This window comes from Phaseolus vulgaris, chromosome 11 (genome assembly GCF_051622355.1).
Source record: "Phaseolus vulgaris cultivar YP4 chromosome 11, ASM5162235v1, whole genome shotgun sequence".
Lineage (NCBI taxonomy): Eukaryota > Viridiplantae > Streptophyta > Magnoliopsida > Fabales > Fabaceae > Phaseolus > Phaseolus vulgaris.
Genome location: NC_143508.1, coordinates 14,489,871 through 14,511,902, shown reverse-complemented (window position 1 = coordinate 14,511,902; position 22,032 = coordinate 14,489,871). Strand labels below are relative to the sequence as shown.

The window sequence follows — 22,032 nt, the reverse complement described above, 5'->3', positions numbered from 1 at the left end:
ATGAATCCAGAGGTTGACAACCTATTTTCTCATCTTGTTTTCTCATGACATTGAAGTCACCAAGTATACACCACAACTTAATATGGTTTTTTTCTTTAAATTTTAAAAGTTCCTCGCACATTATTCTTTTTTTCACTTACACTATATGCAGAGTACACATTTACCACAACAATTAATTGATTTTCATTAAGCATTATCCCTTGAACAATAATAAAGCCATTTCCTAGGTAATGATCTTCTAATTTAAAAACACTATTATCCCAAATGGTAAGAATTCCCCCTGCCCCATTGTTAGTCTTTTTATGTACCCAGTTTACATTCGATTTCCCCCACATATTTTGGCATATCTCAGATTTTATATTTTCCATTTTAGTTTCTTGTCCGCACGGTGCCTCCCGGGCATCTTGAATCCACATGACGTGAACGCCCCGATGCACGTGCGAAATCATCGCCGTTCGTGTTGCAGTTCATCCCCAATTTTCCACAGTCAAAGTAACGGTGAAATTCCTCTTTTCAATTTCTATCTCTTATTTACGATTGTTGTGTGGCATACCTTCTTTTCGAACACCAGACGTCTTCTCTGAAATCGGTGTTAGTTCTAAAGGCGCAATGTAAAAGAATATTATGTGGCACCTCACGATTATTTATCTTATTAATTGATCAATTACCATAATTATCCTATTATATTATTGGTAATTACTTGATGGACGTAATTACTACATAAATAATTAGGGTTTCCCTTGGGTCAGACAAATAGAGATTACCAGACAACTAAAGAGACACTCTCATATTCCAAGATCACCGAAACTCATTTCCTAAAGGGATTTTCAAGCCTCTCATCTCTTTGTCTCTCTACTCACAAAATTCCATTCTAAGCGATACACCATAAAGGGAACCTGATCAGGATCATGTCTTCGTCCCTCAGCCATACGATCACGGGTCTACCAGGAAACCCGATTAAGATCATGTCTTCGTCCCTCAGTCATACGATCACGGGTCTACCAGGTATTATTTAATCATTATTATTTAATCATTATTATTTAATCATTTCATTATATGATTGAGGAATCCTAATCCAACATGCAAATCTAAGCGCGGTCGTTTTTACTTGGTCCGAGGGTTCTTCCTCCGTTCCTTCCGAAATGATCGTTAAATAGCTTTCTCGATCGTAGATTTATTTCTTTAATTATTTTAGAATTTCTCGGCCATGATTATACATTATCCGCGCTTCTGAGTTTTCTCGATGAAGTGAAATTGGTTAAAAATGGTTGAATTTCTTTATATGAGCCATGTTTTTCATGTTCTAAATATTGGTATATTGCAAATTCAACTTGTTTTTTTTTTTTTAATAATTGGCTATGAGGATTTCTATTCAGCTTTATATGCCAGTTCTGCTTCTGAAAATTTGTGATTGATAGAGCTGTTTATCTCTGAGCCAGTAGTATTTTATTATTCTTTGTTTATGTAATTCTGTTTGTTTGAAAAAGCGTGGATTTCTTTGCTTGAGATTGCTGATGATGATTTAATCCAACTTTATGAGGTGCTGTGGAGCCAAGACCCTTTTTAAGGGAGAACCTACTTGGTGAAGCTTCATTCATATGACATCATCGGATTTTACTGAGGCATTATACGTGTATTTTGTGTACTTTTCAAAGAATTTATAATTTATTTTTAGTTTTTATAATTTATTATAAAATTTGGCTACGGTAACCGATGATTTTCCAATCCAACTTGCTAGAGGTTGTAGTTGATCCAAGACCCTGCTTCAGGGAGAACCTACTTGGTGTTACTACACTTCCTATGACAGCAACCTTTGTTCTGAGGTTACTTTTGTAGTTGAGATTTTTGTTTCTGCATAACATGTTTTTGTTTGTTGGGTTTTTTGTATACTGAGTTTAACTCCTGTTCTTATTTAATTGGTTCTGGGTCTGAAAAAACTCATAGATTGAGTGTTGTCATCAGCTTCATACATTTTTTATCTCTATTTTTTTATCTTAGTTGTAGAATGTGTAGTTTAGTCATCTTTAGTGAAATGTATATGTGAACCTTTTTTAATTGCAGTTTTTCGTTCTTGTTTATTTATCAAACTAAATTGGATATTTGTTCTCATGACAATGTTATTGGTCCATATGAATTGTCTCATATGTTTTACTAAAACACTTATTATAAAGTTCAATGCATTTTCCCTAAAATATACAAAGAAACAATAATAAAATAGATACACAAGGTTTCGTGTTAAGTAATATTAATTTAATAAGTAAATTTATGATTGATCTTAACCCGCGCATGTTTGCCACTTGCGAATATTCTTCAACTGGTTGTTCACCAACACAACTGGTTTTTCAAAATGTAGTTTGCCACTATGAATAAAAAGAATAATGTGGCGGATTGAATTGATACGATGAAGATTATTGTGCCAACATTCATATTAGAAGATAAAAAAATGTTTTTTTGAAAAGTCTTACATGCAAAGATCAATCAGAGTAACTTACAAAATCCTAAAGCTACAACGTTCACATTTTCTAATTCTACATAAAAACTGAAAGGTACGAATGATATATGAAAAACATTTAATTGTATAGAAAATCCTTTTTCATTCATGTTTAGATTTGTGCATACATATCTTAGTGAATAGTCTTGGCTCCAAATCCTTCATGTTGATTCGTGAACTTTAATTGTTCTGGAGAGGTTTTCTAATTGTTAAGAAGTGTCGATCTTAGGCGAGATTAAGATTGGTTGCCCTGAGAGGAACAACACCATTAACTTAGAGGAAAGAGAATAAGAATCCTGATGTATAGTTGTAGTTTTCCTTTGTAAAATTTGTTAGACACATATGGGCCTTTAATGAGCATCCATCCCTTTGGACCTTGTAGGATGTCCAAACACCTCAGAATCCTATTTAAACCGTAGTTAATTGGAAAGAAGGTGCATAAGAGTTAAACCCTAGTTTAACCAAGGATGGTGGACCTAATTGCCTCTTATTCTTTCTTTTATTTTTCTTAGACCCACATCCTTTTGTAATCATAGAGCTTAAGAAGGCTAAGGAATCAATTTATAGATTCTCTTGTTTCTTGCAAAATTAATCTTGAAACCGAATTTGAATCACATACATGGGAGTAATTCCCTATCCAATAATTAGTCCAAAACAGGATATTACTCTCTCCACTGAACTTCTACCTTCCCTGATTATCATCAAACCAAGAATTTGAGTTTCCTTCGCACACCTTCTTGATATATCCACCACCAATATTTAGTTTTGGACACAACAATATCATCTAACCCTCCCCAAGAACCATAGTTAGATTCTAGTACCTATTTCCAAAGTCTCCATTTCCATTTTCCTTATTAAACAGACTTGCATCCTTATTTCCTAGTCCTCCTTCCGATTTGGATTGACATAGAAAGTCCCATTTAACCCAGACATTTTGAACAAAGATAAGTTATATAAAGGGACATCTGAAATGAAAGATTTTATTAAAGTAACTCTTCCAGCAAAAGATAATTGTTTTCCTTTCCAACTAGAAAGCTTGCTTTTAGTTTTTGATATCATGTCATTCCAAAACACTTTTTTCCTATGATCATCTCCCATTGTAAACATTTGATTACAATTTAAAATTGTAGAGTATCTTAGAATATTAGTATGTTCTGCACCTATACCTGCGATTTTACTTTTTCTAAAGTTCACCTTCAACCTAGACACAAGTTCAAAACATCTTATAGTACATTTAATTGTTGTGATGTTTTTCACATTATCCTCACAAAAAAAGATAGTATCATCAATTTGATCCAAACCCACTCTAATCCCATAATAGAGTCCTTTTTGTTGGGCCACTATCATGACTCCAGCCAAACCAGCCACTATAAGAAATAGAGATGGTGCTAAAGGGTCACCATGCCTTAGGCCCTTTGTAGGTTGGAATTGTTCAGAAGGGCTTCCATTGACAAGTATTGATGGAAGAGGCCCAAGCACAAGCCCACATGCAAGCCCACCAAAGGGTAGATTTGGGCCAACCATAGAGTTATGGCCAAGAGGATCCAAGAAGACGTTCTTTTACATGTTCAAATGCCATAAACTCTAGTGTAGAATAGACTTTAATTTCTTGTCAAAATTAGCATAGGAACTTTATTTGTAATTTTCTTAGAATTAATTTTGGCACCTGAAACACCAACCTAGGTAAACTTAGAGTTTCTAAAAAAACCTCTAAATTTACCAAGGCCGGTCTAGAAAGCCCATGGAGGGGGTGAGCATAAAAACTAGACACACCCCTCCCCATGTGCTCATTTGTGCACCCATGTGCCATGTGCACCCATGTGCTTCACATTTACATTTCATTTGGCTAGCATTAGGGTTGCATTATGGTCCTCCTTAGCCTATAAAAGGAGGAGCCTACACCTTGTATTTTCAAGTTTATTGTGAGTAAAGTTATGCTGCCCATTTGTGCTCAACTTTGCTTCTCCCTAGAATCCTAGGCTCTAAACTTCAATTCCTTCATCTTTTCCTTTGGGCTGGCCGAACCACCCAATACCCACACTTATCATGCACCTACAAGATCAACACCACTCTTAGGAGGATCTTGCTCACTCTCATTCATTGCTTCCGCCCCATACTCTACATTGATTCAAGAAGAACTTCATGAAAATGCCATCAAGTATGAATATAGATGATGATTCTATGCAACTTCTAATCCATTTAATCCATGTAATTCCAAACCCCATCCTTTGGAACATATAAAATAGAAAATTCCTGTCCACAGAGTCATAGGCTTTCTCAAAGTCAGCCTTAAAAATGATATACTTACTCTTCTTCTTTCTTACCTCGTCTATAACTTCATTTGTCACAATTATGCTCTCAAGGATACCCCTTCCTTGAATGAAAGCCGATTGTTTATGATAAATGATTATATGCATAAGTTTTTGTAGTTTTCTAGCTAAATTTTTTGCTATGATTTTGTAAAAATTGCCAACTAAGGATATTGGTCTAAAGTCCTCTAATCTAACAGGATTAGTAATTTTAGGAATAATTGTGATGAAAGAGGCATTACATCCTTTTGGCCATTTCCCCCATTTGTGAAAGCATTATACAACTTTATATAACTCTATATTTATAATCTCCCATAATTTTTTAAAAAAGCTAAAATTGAAACCATCTGATCTAGGGGATTTCCTATCACAGTCCCACACTGCCTGTTTCACTTCTTCCATAGAGATTGCCTTTATCAAAACCCTATCATCCTCACTGCTAATTTTTGAGGAAGGAACATTATCTAAACAATTGAATTTCTCGTGAGCTCGTGAATCTTTCTTTATAGAACCTTAGAACTTCCCCCTTGACCCTTGATGGTTTCTCGCACCATTCATTCTCTACAAACACCCCATTCAATCTGTTTTTATGTGATCTCCATTTTATAATCTTATGAAAGAATTGTGTATTTAAATCCCCTTCTTACCGCCATTTAATTCTTGAATTTTGTCTATTAAGCATTTCAATTTTTAGGCACATATTTTTTCAAATCAGCAAACAAAGATTTCCTTTTTTTTTCTCTCATCCTCATTTAATCCACCTTGGTCATCTTTTGTGTCTAGATTGCTGATAATTTGTTCTAGGTTAATTAAATTTGTCTACAAAGAGCCAAACACCTCTTTATTCCAATTTTAAAGATTTCAATTTTTCCTTCATTTTCCATATTTCATTTCTTTCTAAATTTTGATTTTCCAAATCATTCTTAATACAATCTTTAAAGCTTTTGTCGGTTTGCCACACATTTAAATATCTAAACGATTTTGGTCCCCAATCTTGTTGAGATTGTTTTATAATATTAAAGTACAATGATCAGATACTGTTCTATTAAAGCGTATTGTTTACATTGTGGCCAAACATCCATAAATTCCACATTAGTGTTCTATCCAATCTTGATTTTGCCTCCCCATTTGTTCTGTACCAAGTGTATCTCCTTCCTACCATAGGTATGTCAAATAGTTCCATGTTTTCAATGAACTCATTAAAGTCCTTCATTTCCCAGAGTTTGACAACCTATTCTCTCATCTTGTTTTCTCACGACATTAAAGTCACCAAGTATACACCACAACTTAATATGGTTTTGTTCTTTAAATTTTAAATGTTCCTTGCACATTATTCTTTTTTCACTTAGACTACATGTAGAGTACACATTTACCACAACAATTAATTGGTTTTTATCAAGCATTATCCCTTGAACAATAATAAAGCCATTTCCTAGGTAATGATCTTCTAATTTAAAAGCACTATTATCCCAAATGGTAAGAATTCCCTTTGCTCCATTGTTAGTATTTTTATGTACCCAGTTTACATTCGATTTCTCCCACATGTTTTGGCATATCTTAGATTTTATATTTTCCATTTTAGTTTCTTGTAAGCATGCAAACTGTATAGCTTCCTTTGATACAATATTTTTTTTATGTATGTGCGTTTGTGATGTGAGCCTAACCCTCTACAATTAAAGCATAACATTCTCATTAATCAACATTCTCATTCCCTTCTTTTCTAGACAAATTACACTGTTGGTCTCTATTTTCCATAAAATTTATTTGTTTTATGACATCGTCCTCATCCCCAGAATATGTAAACCCCAACTTTTTCGCAAGATCCCATAATTTTTCAACCATAGGGCTATTTTTCAACCAAAACATCCTATTACAAATTCTAATTCCAGAATCAGAGACAAAAATAGATGGTTGTTTATTTGCTAACCTTTTGGATGTTCTCTTCACCCCTTTATTCGGTGCATGAGGCGATTTTCCCCTTTTTCTACTGGATTCACTAATGAGCATGTTGGACCGCTGGAGCAAGGAGCTGAGATTGATGTTAGTTTGGTTGATAAGGGACATATGGTTATGCACAATATCAAGATTAAAAGTGGGTTGCACAACCTCCTTTCCTTTTATCACACAATCGTTCTTTGCATCCTTTGTTTCTATGCCTTTCATTGTCCCACTAATTGTGGTCATTTCGTCCTCCCATTGATGTCTCTCACTGTCGCTAGGGCCATTCTCGTGCAAGCACTGAAATATGTGAGGGTTGAGATCAATGTTCGTTAGTTGGGCTTCATATCTCTGTTAGGGCTGGCTAGTGCATCCAGATTTTAAGGATATTTTTCCATCTTCACTCCCCCTCCCTTGCTGTCCACTACCGCCCCATTCGGCCCACAAAGTGTATCTGAAATATGGTTGACATTGGATGGTTTATTGTGAGGTGCACACATGGGTGACCCTTGAAAGCTAGGGCTGGCATGAATATTATCATTATGTGGGGCGCACATGGGCCACAAACCCAGCCCATCCCGCAAGATCATTTCATCTTCAATTTCTGCATGTTCCCGTCTTTGGGCTTGTGTCTCAATTGACCCATTTGTTTGGGCAACTCTAGGGTTGACGTGGATCATGTCCGTTGGGGTTTTGTATTCATTGTCTTGGGAAGCTGAATCTGGTACCACTGTGTCAGAAGAACAACTTTTCAGAGCTTCTCTCATCGTAGGTGAGTCGTACCTTCCCTCCGGCGTTGTCTCCAGCGAGATTCCGAGGTTCATTTTTGACACCACTTTTGAGTTGCAGACATAAACTTTTCAAGCTCCTTTCCATTATCGTAATCAGATACATCTTTCTCCTCACCAATGAAAGATTCAAACCAGAGTACTTCGTCCGTATTCATTTGTTTGAGATTATCATAGCAGATCAAGTCTTCTTCTATGCGTATTTGATATACAGATTCGTTGATCATCATACGTTTTGAGGAACGAGCTTCAGCTACGAATGGTATGGATACGAGAAGACGTGCGTATTGTAGTTCGTCATAGTTCTCAGTAATTTTATCTATTGCGAGAAGATTTCCGATATTGATTTTTGTGTTTACAAAGATTGACCATTCCCAGAGATGAAACGGTATCCCCCAAACTCTGACCCATACCCTTCGTTTTCCAACCGTGACAGAGTTATCCCATGGTCTAATGATATCAAAAAACTCCTATAGCAATTCTTTATTTTCCTTAATCATATCTTCCACACTAGTGACAGAGTTATCCCATGGTCTAAAGATATCAAAAAACTCCTATAGCAATTCTTTATTTTTCTTAATCATACCTTAATCACGTTAAAACAAAATGAGTATATATATGATTGTCTATATATTTAATTTAAAAAGTTAAATATTACTATAATCACTAAAAAACTGTATTAATTAAAATACTAATTAAGATAAATAAAGTAATAAAATATTTAAATTAAAATGAATTTTTTTAGATGCAAAATTCATTCAAGTAATTTATCTAATATTAATTAAGATAAACATATTTGTTTATTTTTTTTTACGATATCACAATATAAAAGTAAAAAAATAGATATAAAGTTAAAAAATCATTAAAAATATGAGAAAAATATGTGATAAGAATATTTTAATAGATCAATACTTCTTAACAATTTCAAAGTTTAAAAAGAAAATTTCATTCTAAAACGATTCTAAAACGTTTCAAGTAACATCCAATGTAAAAATCACATTAATTTAGGTTTATTTGAATAGCTTCATTTACGGAGTAAAATTGTAAAATTGTTGTTGCATTTGATAAAAAGTAAAAAATATTCAAATAGGTATAAATGGAATCATATCATATGTGGAAGTTTTTATTTAAAAAATATGTTTTTTTATTGAAAGTTGAGCGTTAATCCTCAAAGATACACTTTTTAATCACATTTATCTTTCTCTACTATTTTAATAATCAATTCTATATTTTATACTCCACACGTATTTTATATACAAAACAAAAAAAGGATAACAAAAGTTTTGTACATAGAGCCACCTCTAATGGGTTATAATTTTTATATACAAAAAGAAGGATAACAAAAGGTCGTTAAAAACAGTTTATTAAAATACATTTATGTGGTAAATAATCAAACTAAACTTAACACTACATATTTTCTAATACATTATCTTTTGTACACTTTCATGACACTCATAATTTAGAGCCAAAAGATAACGACTTATATTACTACAAAATCAATCTCTTTGTCATATATAATATGGTGTTTTCAGATATAAACGCAATGTTATATCATTTGGGTTTATTTATTGACTAGTTTCCACCAAAATTGACCATTATTATTGATTGATTGGGAATCAAAGAAAAAGATGATTATGTTGATTCAGCAGCATTAAAGAAGATGAATTGAGTCAGAATATTAACCCTGCACTGAGCCATTGCCACTAGCTGCAATTTTCATTCATCTACTCTACTCCCTTTCCGAATTCCTACCATGGCTGCAGTGTTGGTTGGTGCTGCTCTTCTCTCTGCTTTCCTTCAAGTTGCATTTCACAGGTTGGCTTCTCCACAAGGTCTTGATGGGACCAAATGCAGAAAGCTCTTGATTCTGGGGCTCATGGAAGTAGGATTTTTGTCACCTCACGCAGTAACAAAGTTGCTTTTTCCATGCACTAAGAAGAACACCACCAGAAAGAATTACAAGAAGACTATTGCTAGCAGTTGTTTGCAAAACATGTATTTGAAAATGATACTCAACCAAATACAGACGACAAGGAGATTGGTATGAACAATACTTCAATGATTTATTATCGAGATCTTGTTGACTTTTTAGGCTTAATCCCAAATCTTACATTGGTGAGTTCATTGTTTGGGGAGAAGGTTTGAGAGTTATAAACTAACCTCTCCTCCTTCATTGTAATATATCTCAATTTGTAATATCTTCTCCCACCTTAATAAATTTGGGTTGTTTCAGATGTGCTCGGAGATTAGGCTAAACTGACTTAACTCCGTTAACAAGTTTCAGGTGTGTTTTTTTCTTCTTTATTTCTTTTATTATTCCGCTCTATTTATTGGTATTATGCTACTTTCTTTTCTGTTGTAGTATAGTATTCAATATTATTTATCAGGTAGCTCTGATAGTGTTCTATCTGGTTCATTTGTTATGAACTAGTTCAATTTACTAGTTGTGTTGTTTTAGTGGGGAAAGTACCCGATTTTCCCAACAAGTGGTATCAAAGCCGAAGGTTCGACCTTGGGTTGTCTGAATTTTTGTTTGTAATATTGAATACTATATTTTGAGTCTGTAATGACAAATAAAGATCAAGATGTCTAAAATATTCCATCCAGGGTGTCGGGCTCCTCGTCATCATGGTTGAGGTTCCCGGTGTCCAGTTTGAAATTGGCGGTGGAAATATTTGATGGCATTGGCCATTTCGGCATGTGGCAAGGAGAGGTCTTGGACTCTCTTTTTCAGCAGGGTCTTGATATTGCTATTGAGGAAGAGAAAGGTCAAAACAGGTTTCTAAAAAAGAATGGTCAGAACAAGCTCCTAATGAAGAAAATGTTGTTCCGATTTGACTACCAACAAGGTACTACTATGAATGAACACATCACTATATTTAATCAATTAGTAGTAGACCTTTTTGAATTTAGATGTGAAGTTTGAGGATGAGGATTTGACTTTGAACAAAATTTGGTAGGACAAAATAATAACTACAATGATGATTGATGAACTACCAACAATAAATTTGGATTTTCCTTTATTAGTTAATATAATATTTCAACCGCAAATTAATGATTCATTCTACAAGCTGGAAACAGATGAAACCGTGGAATAAAAACCATCACCAAACCAACCAAATATGACCAAACTTTGCTTCCATCCACCACCATTGCAACACACACGGTGTGTACAAAAATATAATTTTGGTGGGTGCATATTATCAATGGAAAAATGACCCCCACCCACCCCCTCCCCCTTCTATTAAAAGAAACCTTGGGACAACTTCACCTATTTACTTCATATTCAACTTTCGATTCTCCATTTTCGTAATTGCTCCACTTTAATTTCCATCATTTTTTTATATACCTAGAATAAGAAATGTCATCCGTTATGGCTTATTTGCATTTTAATTAAGATTAACATAGTTTTTTCAAGAAAAATAACTTTTGTCAAAAGTAACAATATTGTGTTTTCGAAGAATATTCAGTTACCTTAAATGTAACTACATACAAACATGCACTTAATTGATCCAAAGTGGGAAACTATTTTTCTTAAAAAAACTATTATGTGATGATTTCTGCAATGATGGTCGTTATCACAACTCCATGCCATTTTATACTCTGCAGAAACATACATAATGCAACAATAATGGTTTCAAGTTCAAATTAAATCCAATTCAATATTCATGTGTCGTACAATCCTATGACCTACATCTAACATAGTAACATCTCTATCTCACCAAAAAAATAAAAAATAAAAGACCAAAATAGGACATACAAACATAATAATGGTAAGACAACATGACAGTGCAAAAACTGCTTCATAGGTCACCACATAAAAAGGAAGGGGTCACCACTTCCCCATGTCATTGTTACTAATTTAGAACATTAACATTCACATTGAATTCTATCACCAATAACTCAGTCCCTAACCTTCTGGACAAACAAAAACTTCAAAACCAGTCCCAAATTCGCAGAGCACAAAACAATGAAATCCAAATGCATTCAAACTTCAAAACTCAAAAACCACACACCAAACAAACAAACGAAATTACACTACACTCAACGCTAAAAAACGGAAAGCAAAGCAATAGCAAAACAATAAAACAAATAACCCCGTACCAAATGAAGCAAAATACATACCTCAATCGAAATCACACTCTTAAACGAAAACCCTAAACACCTCAAGATAACAATACACCTTCTATGCTTCCTTCTCCCTTCAAAAACCGCCACAATCGAAAACCCTAATCCCTCCAAATCCCGCTGCTGCTTTCGCTGGATGACGCACACAAAATCGCACGTCTTCGTTCGCAACCAACAACACTCAAATGCAAACGATCTCCCTTCGCAATCCACAACCCTCAAACGAAATGTTCTTCCTTCCGAATCCTACCTTTCAAACACACATTTCAAACGCTTTTCATTCCAGAAACGCACCGTTCAAATGCATTTTTTTTCTCAATTTTTCCACCTCAGCAACTGGGACCCACACACTATTTGTTTAATATTAAAATCGCCATGCCAGATGATTGTATTCTAGAGAAACGCAAATAGGGGTGTCAAAATATCGGTACCGTATTGATAAATAGTTTCTAAATTGGTATCTAATTAGTTACCAAGGTTTTTGCTAACAAATTTTTTGAATTTCTAAAATGGTCTCTAATTTAGTCACTATAGCAACTAATTATTTTTTATCTCTAAAATTAATTTTTATTTAATAATTTTCTTGTAGTAAATAAGGAAAAAGATTTCATATTATATTTTCTCATGTTAGATCGAATGTGATATCTTCTATTGGACAGTTTTTTCATATTATATTATATTTTCATACATGAGAAGGATTAAACTTCCTTAAAACCAGCTTCTAAAAAACTTCTTAGATGCATAACAATATTAAAATTAGGTATCTCAGTGTAGCATTAGGGTTTGAATTTTAAGATTATAAATATGATATATTTCATTATTTTAGTTGGTAAAAAATATTGATTTATTCTTATTATTACTATATAATTTTATATAAAATTATAATAGTTATTGGTAATATAATTTTTTATGGGAAAAACGCACGCGGAAGCAACATACATAATCATGAATCAATTGTAGAAAATAAACAACACAAGATTTAACGTGGTTCGGTTGCTAACTGCAACTTACATCCACACGAGCAACTATTAGGTTTTCATTATATCCTGTTGCACACCAATTACAAGTACAATGATCTCTTTAAATAAAGATTATAAAAGGGACACAATGATTAAGCCCACTCACTAAACATGTGTCTAGTTAGCCCAACCCAATTGGTCCTGGCTTCATACCCAACAATCTCCCACTTGAAGCCACATAACAATGTTCACCTGTGCTTCAACTGTGTACAATGATTAAGCCCACTCACTAAACATGGTGTCTAGTCAGCCCAACCCAATTGGTCTTGACTTCATACCCAACAATCTCCCACTTGAAGTCACGAAACAATGTTCACCCGCGCTTCAACTGTGTACATATACTTCTGTAATCTGTCGACGGAACTCAATGTTCCAACTCTAGTTGCCACCAACCTTCTTAATCACTTTGAAGACTTCGTTAAAACTCCCATGAGTTTCAATACGTTAGTCAGTGACCCGTTCTCTGTTCCTACCGGCTCCCACTTACAGGAACTGCCAGATCCTGGAACAACCTGAGAACAAACACTCTCCATATTCAACAAGAAATTTTCTGGAGAAGTTTCAACTGCTGGAATACTGGTTCTCCTAACCCACTGTGGTCTAGGAACCTCAGCTGAAGCACAACCCGTGCTCCCACTGTCATAAGTACCTCTAACTGGTCTACCTGAACCTTTCCATGCTTGTTCATCCTGAATCTAACCTATGGCTCTGGGTTTCTCTCTTGTAAAGACAACCCTCTTCTGCCCACGAGATTCTGTGAACCAGACTTTGTTTATCTTCTAAACTAGGATGCTCACTCACTCAGACGCGGTAATCCGACCATATACAACGAACCTTTCTTTCTTCCGCAGGCCATGACAAGATTTCCCTTGACAACCTTCCACTGCTGATTTCCGAACTTCACTTCATGTCCCTGTTCGTCCAACTGCCTAACAGAAATCACAATTTTCGTTAAGCTTGGAACAACTCTGACATCCTTCAAAGTCCAGAAACCAACTAGTGTCTTCAAGACTGTCACCCATGCCCGTAACATCAAGAGTTCTGTTGTCTGCTAGTCTTACCTTTCCAAAGTCTCCAATAACTAGATTCTGCAATGCTTCAGAATCCATGACCTAGGTATGCACACTGTTATCCGCGCAACAGAATAAAAGATCCTCGTCCGCGAAGTCTTTTGCAATGTTGACTTATTTATCATTTGGGCATTGATTCCTGAAATGCCCCACCTTCTTGTAGTTCCAACATGTTACACTTGAGCAATCCTGAGTCTTTGACTGACTCCTTTTGTTCTTGCTCCCACTATCTCTGATATTTTTCTTACCTATGAAGACATATAGTGATTCACTACATAATTCCCCACAACTCCTTCTTCGGACATCCTCGCCAAGAATGAGATCTCGAATCTTCTCAAAAGTGAATCCATCGGATCCCGCTGAACTGGTAACTGTTGTAACCGTTCCAGACCAATTGTCAGGCAAAGACAATAGCAGTAGTAAAGCTTGACCTTCATCATCAAACTTATGCCCACTAACATAAGTCAGGCTAAGATCGAATTCATTTTATTAATGTGCTCAGTAACTGAACTGTCTTAACTTCGTGCCGCAGCGAAAAACAGCCATACCCCGCGCCTAGCACTGCACCGTCACTGCTGCACCAGCAGAAAAATGCACGCGCCACCTTGCGTCGTCCATCACTGTCATCGCACTGCACCTTTGTGCTGTCTCGCTCACCTCAAGCACCTGCACTTGTTCATCGTGAAACACGATCTGCCGCCTTACTGGCGCACTCTGTCGCACTGCCTAGACACGACCCTACTCCGAGCAAGCCACCTGCACAACGTCGCGACCCACATCGCTGCACGTTGCACCGCCTACTGCACGCGCCTGCCGCGAGTCGTAGGTCTGGCTGTCACGAATCCTGGGCCGCCGTGAAACCCTAATTTTGGGACGCCGCTGCAGCCCCTGCAAAACCCTAGCTTTGGGACGCTATTGTCGGCTATGTGAAACCCTAACTTTGGGACACTACTACAACCCTTGTGAAACCCTAACTATGGGATGCTACTACAGCTGCAATTTTCACGTCTCGTTGATTAATTTCTACTGATCGGATCTCTAATGTGTAAACGAACCAAGCTCTGATGCCACTTGATGGGAAAAACGCACGCGGAAGCAACACACATAATCACGAATCAACTGCAGAAAATAAACAACACAAGATTTAACGTGGTTCGATCGCCAACTGCAACCTACATCCACACGGCAACTATTAGGTTTTCATTATATCCTGTTGCACACCAATTACAAGTACAATGATCTCTTTAAATAGATATTATAAAAGGGACACAATGATTAAGCCCACTCACTAAACATGTGTCTAGTCAGCCCAACCCAATTGGTCCTGACTTCATACCCAACAATCTCCCACTTGAAGCCACGAAACAATGTTCACCTGCGTTTCAACTGTGTACAATGACTAAGCCCACTCACTAAACATGGTATCTAGTTAGCCTAACCCAATTGGTCTTGACTTCATATCTAACATTTTTTTACCAATGCTACGTGTAGAATTTTGATAATTTTTTCTTTGTTAGTAGTCTTATTAATATATTTGTACGCAATTATAATAATACACGTTTATTTTCTGGGAGCTATGAATTGGTTTGATGAAGAGAAAGCACAAAAAATCTATCTTATTCGTTGGCTAAACGTGTTAACATGGGGATTATGACTTATTTTCTTTAAAATGAAATTGGTTTGACAATGGACAGAGTTATAGGCTTTATTTTCTCTTTCAATTGTATGAAAAAGGTTATAATTCTTATATTAATAATAATATTTATTGTAATAATCTATCTCTAAAATTTAACTATTTTTCCAATTCTTTTCTAATATAAATAGTATTTTAAAGTAATATTTTACTTTATTATATCATTAATAGTGAGGATTCTGATAAATGATTTGATGACAATGTTAGTCTCTAAACTGTTTTCTGATACATATCATGTAATATTTTTTTATATTATTATATAATAAAAAATCATGAAATAATAATCAAATTTAAAAATCAAAATTACTTAGTTATATTAATTAAATTAGATATTAATTTAGAAACTAATTATTTTTTATATCTAAAGTGATTTTTATCATTAATAAAAATTAATAAAATAATTTATAAATTTGTATCTAAATTAACTTTTAGCGACTAATATTTTAAATTTTAAATTAATCTTTAAAAAAATTAATAGAAATTAATTTAAAATATAAAAAAGTAAGTAACTAAAATATTAGTAATTAAGTAATTTATAAAGTTTTATTAATAATAAAAACTAATTTAAAATATAAAAAGGTAAGTAACTAAAATATTAATAATTAAATAATTTTATAAAATTTTATTAATAATAAAAACTATTTTAGATATTAATATATTTTTTTAATTTATATAATGATCTTTAATTTAATTATATAATAACTAATTATTTTGATATTTAAAATTAGTTTTTATTTTATAATGTTAATAGTGAGGATTTTTTTTGTGGTAAATGATTTCATAAAAATATATGTTAGTGGAAGAAGATGTATTTTGTTATTTGAAAGAAACATATATATCTCTAAGGTTAACATCTTATAAATATTTTATTTAATTTATTAATTTTTATCAGTAAAAACAAAAAAAAAGTGTGTGAGCCTTAACTTGGTGTCCCTACAGTAGCAGCAGGTGTTGTTCATTATTTATCATTTACCCCACCTATCAATTATATGTCTGCCACCCCTTTCTTTAACTAATTTTTGGACCATATTTAATTTGCATTTTCAAAACAGTTTAGTTTTTGGCTGTTTCAGTTTTTATGATAAACATTGCACGTGGTCAGTTTTTTTTTGTAGGGTTAGCATTTTGTTGTATTGCTGATTATGTTGTATGAACACAAAAGTGAAAGTCCACTAATCACGATAAAATGTCAATACTCGCAATAAAAAGTTAAAGTTAGATAATTTCAAAAGTTTTTTAAAAAAGTATTTTCTATAAAAGACATTTAAATTATTACTTTATTTTACGTTCTTTTAAAATTAAAATATTTATACATAATATTTTATATTATTATTCGCATTTTAAAATTAATATATATTCACAATTTTTATAATATTTTATTTCTTTTAATTTGATATTTCTTTTGAAAAAATTATTTAATAAATATTTGGTTGTGATTATGAATATACCGAGGATGGAAGAATAAAAAGTAACTCCGAAAAAACTGGAAAATCTATAAATTAATACAAGTAAAAAGCTGGAAATCTAGAAATCAATTTAATAAGTTCTATAAAAGCTATCTCTTGCTAAGCTATGTTTTCATCCATTCATATTCAAGGTACTCCAATGGCTTTGGCAAGTCACAAACAAGCAAACGAAGAAAATGACCTAACCCTCTCCCTTCCCAAGGAGACGGGTTTGGGTGCAGCTCCCCATATATATCTATTTCAAGACTTTTGGTGCCCAACAGTTCATGTTCAAGGCGTGAACAAGTTTCAAAAACATTTTCATGCAAATGAAGATGATGTTTTTGTTGCCAGCTTTCCAAAATCAGGTATTACGTGGTTGAAAGCCCTCACTTTTGGCATTGTAAACCATCAACGTTTTTCCTCTTTCGACCACCATCCATTACTCTCTTCCAATCCTCATCAACTTGTGCCCTTCCCTGAATTTATGTATTCTCATAATTTGCATGACCAAATTATTTCCCTCTCCAACATGGTGAGCCTAGACTTCTTTCTACTCACTTACCATTCCCTTTATTGCCTGAATCCATCACAAAATCCAATTGCAAGATCATTTATATATGTAGAAATCCATTTGACATTTTTGTTTCAGCTTGGGAATTCTTTACTAAAATGAAGTCACAGTCTTTACCTTTATCATTCGAGGAAGCATTTGAAAAGTATTGCAATGGGATAATGTTGTTTGGTCCATGGTGGAGTCATATGTTAGGTTACTGGAAGGAGAACATAACTAGACCAAACAAAGTTTTGTTCTTAAAGTATGAAGATCTTAAAGAGGATACAATATTTCATGTGAAAAGAATTGCAGAGTTCTTGGACTCTCCCATCACTCAAGGAGGAGAGAGTGACACAGTGATTGAAAACATAATCAAACTATGTAGATTTGAGACGATGAAGGATTTGGAAGTTAACAAATCAGGATGTGTATTTAGTGTTGTAGAGAACAAAGATTTCTTTCGGAAGGGTGAAATAGGAGATTGGATAAATTACTTTTCTCCTTCTATGATAGAAAAGTTATCCAAAATCATTGAAGAAAAATAGGTGGATCAGGTCTATCATTTAAAGTGCATTCCTAGATTCCAATGCAATATGTGAGTCCATAAGAGCCAACATGTTGTATTGTGTAGAACAAATGATATTGTGATCTTTGCTTTTGATAAATAAAGATGTACTATTTTTATGCTTTTGATAAATAAAGAACTATGTTTATATAGCTTCCAGCCAATAAAAAAAATCATCTAGCTTCGAACTTCTTGTCTCTTACAATTCTTTTAACCATGACTCTAGAGTTCTGTATTAAAAATTGTTCACTGTTGTATATTAGGCAATGTGGCAGAGAAGAAGCACTTCTTTCAGAAGGGTGAAATAACTACCACAGAAACATCATTTTTCGTCGGCAAAAGACGAATGTAAATCAAAGAAAATTGATGAATAAACGTCAGTAATGCGTCGCCAAGAAACCAACCAAAAAAGCATGGAAGCAAAATTAATTTGTGTCGGTCAATAAAAATGACGCAAATTACATAAGTCAAACCGACATGAGACACACGAATATCGTCCTTTCTTTTGGAAGGGACAAAAGATGCTTCTCTTCCTCATATGCTTGTGGCCCTTCAGTTGAAGCCATTGGAACCTGTAGCTATAGAATGTGAATGATAACTTAGCAGTGACAGGTTGATGATAATTTGCCTTAGTAAGGGATATCTTTTACAACGTCATCTAGTCTTTTCATTCTTCTCGAAGGAACTTTTCAAGGAAAATGTACTGGACCAGAGCGCTTAGAACTCAGTGGTCGGACCTTGGTACATGGCACAAACAGGTCAGCTCGGCCCTTGGGCCAGAATAACGGGCCATGTAATTGGGCCCTAGTTGTATGTATAAGTCCATTTTTGTATAATTAAGGTAATTCTTTATACGTAAGGCCTAGGTGACTAGCGAGGGGTAATTGTAGGGGTGCACTTAGTGCGCATAGGGTCTAGTTGAAGTAGTGTTTTCTTTTCAAACCTAAGCCTATGTGTTTTAGGGCACGCAGAGGTAATGAAAGATAGCGTAGCACTAAGTAGGGTGCCTACGTAAGCAGAATGGACCCTTGATGTTGGTACATGAGTTAATGCCCTGGTGGTTATTCTCTTATTATTTTATAGATTATGTTCACCGTGAGAGTGTGCCCCTGAACAAAATATTTTTTGTTGAGTGTGCTTTCAGTTGAGATTATATTTTCGTGATAGAAAGTTGTTACAAGAGGTAAGCTATAAAAGGGGCTTGAGACCCTAGGTTAAGGTATGCTGTTTCTAAGACTGAAACTTACTACTTCTTAAACTCTTATAACTGACTTGATCGTCAGAGTGCAATCAACAGGTAGGGCCCCCCTCTATTTCAACGGAGCTACGTTTAAGAGCAACAAGAGATATGATGGATTCGTGAAGAGACTGACGAAGTTAGATCTTGTCATAAGAGTCAACCGACGAGCAAGTCAATCGGCAAGAACATTTGGCGCCCACCGTGGGGCCTGATAAAACCAGATCCCACCTGCAGTTGTGCTCGAGTTCCTAGACATGATGAGGAATACAAGACAATGTCCATTGGGATCTGAAGGGAATTACAACCCCACTATAACAGCTTATGGAAATTGTGAGTGCTCTTAAGGAGGCAATGACAACATCCAAGAATGAATAGGAGAGACTCACAGCGGAAGCTCGAACTAAGCATCTACTCAAACAAGACTAGTTGATGGCGGAAATAGACATATCCCGAGCAAGCAATGATGAGTTACACAAGACCAATAAGGAATTGCGTAGGAGTCTACAACAACTTGACAGACGCTCCACAGGGGAGCGAGGCCCGATTGTCCAGCTAAGGGCTCACCCAAAACCATTTTCACAGGCGATTATGGACGTTGTCATATCAATCAATTACATAACGCCCAAGATTACTTTTGAGGCTTGGCCTCTCCTCGACCCCCTGCTGCTCGTGGGACCCAGCTTATGTGGCCCCACGTCACTAGCAATCACCTACGCCCGAGGACTGGTCGGTACATAAGCCCCCTAGTCTCGAGCTGTTAACTTGTTCAACGAAGAGACTAAGTCCTCGCCCCTGGCGACCTACGTGGCTCTGTGTGACAAGACGTGAACAGTGCACTGAAGTGACATTTCTCTATGCATGTTGATATGTGCACATGTGTCTTGATCCAACAACCAGGACTTAACGTCGTTTGCGCTTCTTAGTTTACGTTAAGTTTTTCGAAAACGCGCGCTTCCCCTCACTGTTCCATTATTCTCAGAAACACTTGCAATCTCTCAATCTTCTTCTTCTTCAAGCGCTCACATTCCTCTTCGCGAAAAACCAGAACCTTCCACTCTCACTAACAAAGGTATGATTTTTACGGATTGATCGTCCTCGTTCTTTGATTTCGCACTTTGATAACTGCCTGGGCCTGTTTAAATTCTTGCATTTTAAGCTTTCTCTACTTTTTCCCCGTTCCTCTGTTTTTCTGGGTTTTCTTCGAGAGTGGGGTTTTTCTGGTTTTGTTGAGTTACGCCATCACCTCCTTCTAAACCCTTGTTTTCTTCTTTCTTTTTCTTACTTTTTAGCTTTCTTCGAGATGGCTGGAACGAAAACAACATCCAACCCTCCACCCCAAGTAGATTACAGAGCCTTGTATCCCTAGGCCTCTACAGAGCTTCTCGTCGAGACCTCTACTCTCACCTCTAGTGAGGATGTGAGGAAACACAGGGACGGGGAACCCGACTGTTTAGGGCGCGTCTTCGGGCACGAAAGCGATGCTTATGTCTCAGTTCGACCCTGTACTAAGGGCGAACCCGCCGACGACCAGTCCAACGAGGGGGAGCCCTTCTTCTTCCTTTATCAAACCGTCTTCAAACGGATTAAACTGCCCCTCCCATTCACCCGCTTCGAGAGGGTGTTGCTCACAGAAATCAACATCGCCTCCGCCCAGCTGCATCCTAACAATTGGGCCTTCTCAATTCTGTGCAACCACTTTGGGCACCCTCCCTCAGTGGACGTCTTCCTCCATTTCTTTGAAGCCCAGAGTCCCGGGAAGAACCTTTGGCTGAGCTTCAGCGGCGTGGCAGGGATTCTCCTCACGCTCTTCCAACAGTCTTACAAAGGCTTCAAAGGGAAGTTCCTTAGGGTGTGTTGCTCTGTGCACGACCCTACCCTGCTGGACGGTTTCCCTCTATATTGGGCGAGGGAGCTAAAGGTGAAGAAGCCCAAGACTCTCGAGGAGCTGGCCCCTCCCGATCGCGAAGTGTGCCAGGTTCTCTCGAGCCTGGGGGCGGTGTTACCGCCCAACTGATCAAACATGAGTACGACTCTAAGACCCTCAAGGGTTACATTGGTACCGATGTTCACTGGACCTGCTTTGTTATACTTATTACCATATTGTTATGCTTGTACATTCTGCTCATGTCTATGTGTTTACTATTGTATTCTGATGGTTGATTTTGTGTTGATCTCTTGTGCTTTGATTTTGGCGCAGGCATGGTACTTAACGCGGAGAAGAGGGCAAGGCTAGCTGATGCCCTTGCTCGTCGCCAAGGGGCCCCTGGCGACGCTGGGTGCTCTAACCCCTCGCCGACTACTACTGCGGTCCCTCTTGCCGCGATCCTTCTGGTCGCAGTCCCTGCTTCGCCCAACTGTTGCTCCCACTGTCGCTGCCTCCCATGCTTTTGCCCACGCTTCGCCCACGCCAACTTCTCTCACCAAGAGCGTGGTGGCGATAGAGTCTGATGAGGACACCGGGGAGGGGTGGTCTTCAAGAGGAGAAGGAAACTTGCAGAGACGCCTTCCCAATCCTCGACCCATGGTTGCTCCGCCTCATTCAGGAAGCATCCTCTAAGCGCCTCCTCTCCTTGCGGCATACTGGCACTCGAGGGTGGTGGTGAAAGAGCCCCTGTCCCTGAGCAAACTCCCTCCTCACTCGAGCTACCCGCTGTCCTCCAACACGCACTCAAGGGATTCCAACAAGGGGCAGCAATGGACCTGGATGAGGACACTGCGAAGGAAAGGCTTGGCCTTAGCTTCGGTGAACTCCTTGCTCAATCTCACGCCCTCCTAAGCAGGACTGAGGTG

At 36.4% G+C, this 22,032-nt stretch overlaps 1 protein-coding gene and 5 non-coding genes across 6 annotated transcripts; all 6 read left to right on the top strand.

Annotated features, from left to right (window-relative positions):
- Positions 1–381: 381 nt before the first annotated feature.
- On the top strand, positions 382–507 carry LOC137811854 (small nucleolar RNA snoR134). The gene has a single exon (XR_011081177.2). It is a non-coding gene; the product is annotated as a small nucleolar RNA snoR134 (small nucleolar RNA).
- Positions 508–1,202: 695 nt separating this feature from the next.
- On the top strand, positions 1,203–1,290 carry LOC137811823 (small nucleolar RNA U36a). Its single transcript, XR_011081164.1, has one exon. It is a non-coding gene; the product is annotated as a small nucleolar RNA U36a (small nucleolar RNA).
- Positions 1,291–1,350: 60 nt separating this feature from the next.
- LOC137811652 (small nucleolar RNA Z223) lies at positions 1,351–1,441 on the top strand. Its single transcript, XR_011081110.1, has one exon. It is a non-coding gene; the product is annotated as a small nucleolar RNA Z223 (small nucleolar RNA).
- A 69-nt stretch (positions 1,442–1,510) lies between these two features.
- On the top strand, positions 1,511–1,624 carry LOC137811705 (small nucleolar RNA Z278). Its single transcript, XR_011081123.1, has one exon. It is a non-coding gene; the product is annotated as a small nucleolar RNA Z278 (small nucleolar RNA).
- Positions 1,625–1,709: 85 nt separating this feature from the next.
- Positions 1,710–1,825, top strand: LOC137811716 (small nucleolar RNA Z278). Its single transcript, XR_011081128.1, has one exon. It is a non-coding gene; the product is annotated as a small nucleolar RNA Z278 (small nucleolar RNA).
- Positions 1,826–16,994: 15,169 nt separating this feature from the next.
- LOC137830520 (cytosolic sulfotransferase 15) lies at positions 16,995–18,195 on the top strand. Its single transcript, XM_068637929.2, is given in 3 exon segments — positions 16,995–17,414; positions 17,417–17,977; positions 17,980–18,195. Coding segments are annotated over 3 exon segments (1,005 nt in total). The 5' UTR covers positions 16,995–17,008; the 3' UTR covers positions 18,018–18,195.
- The last annotated feature ends 3,837 nt before the right edge of the window (positions 18,196–22,032 follow it).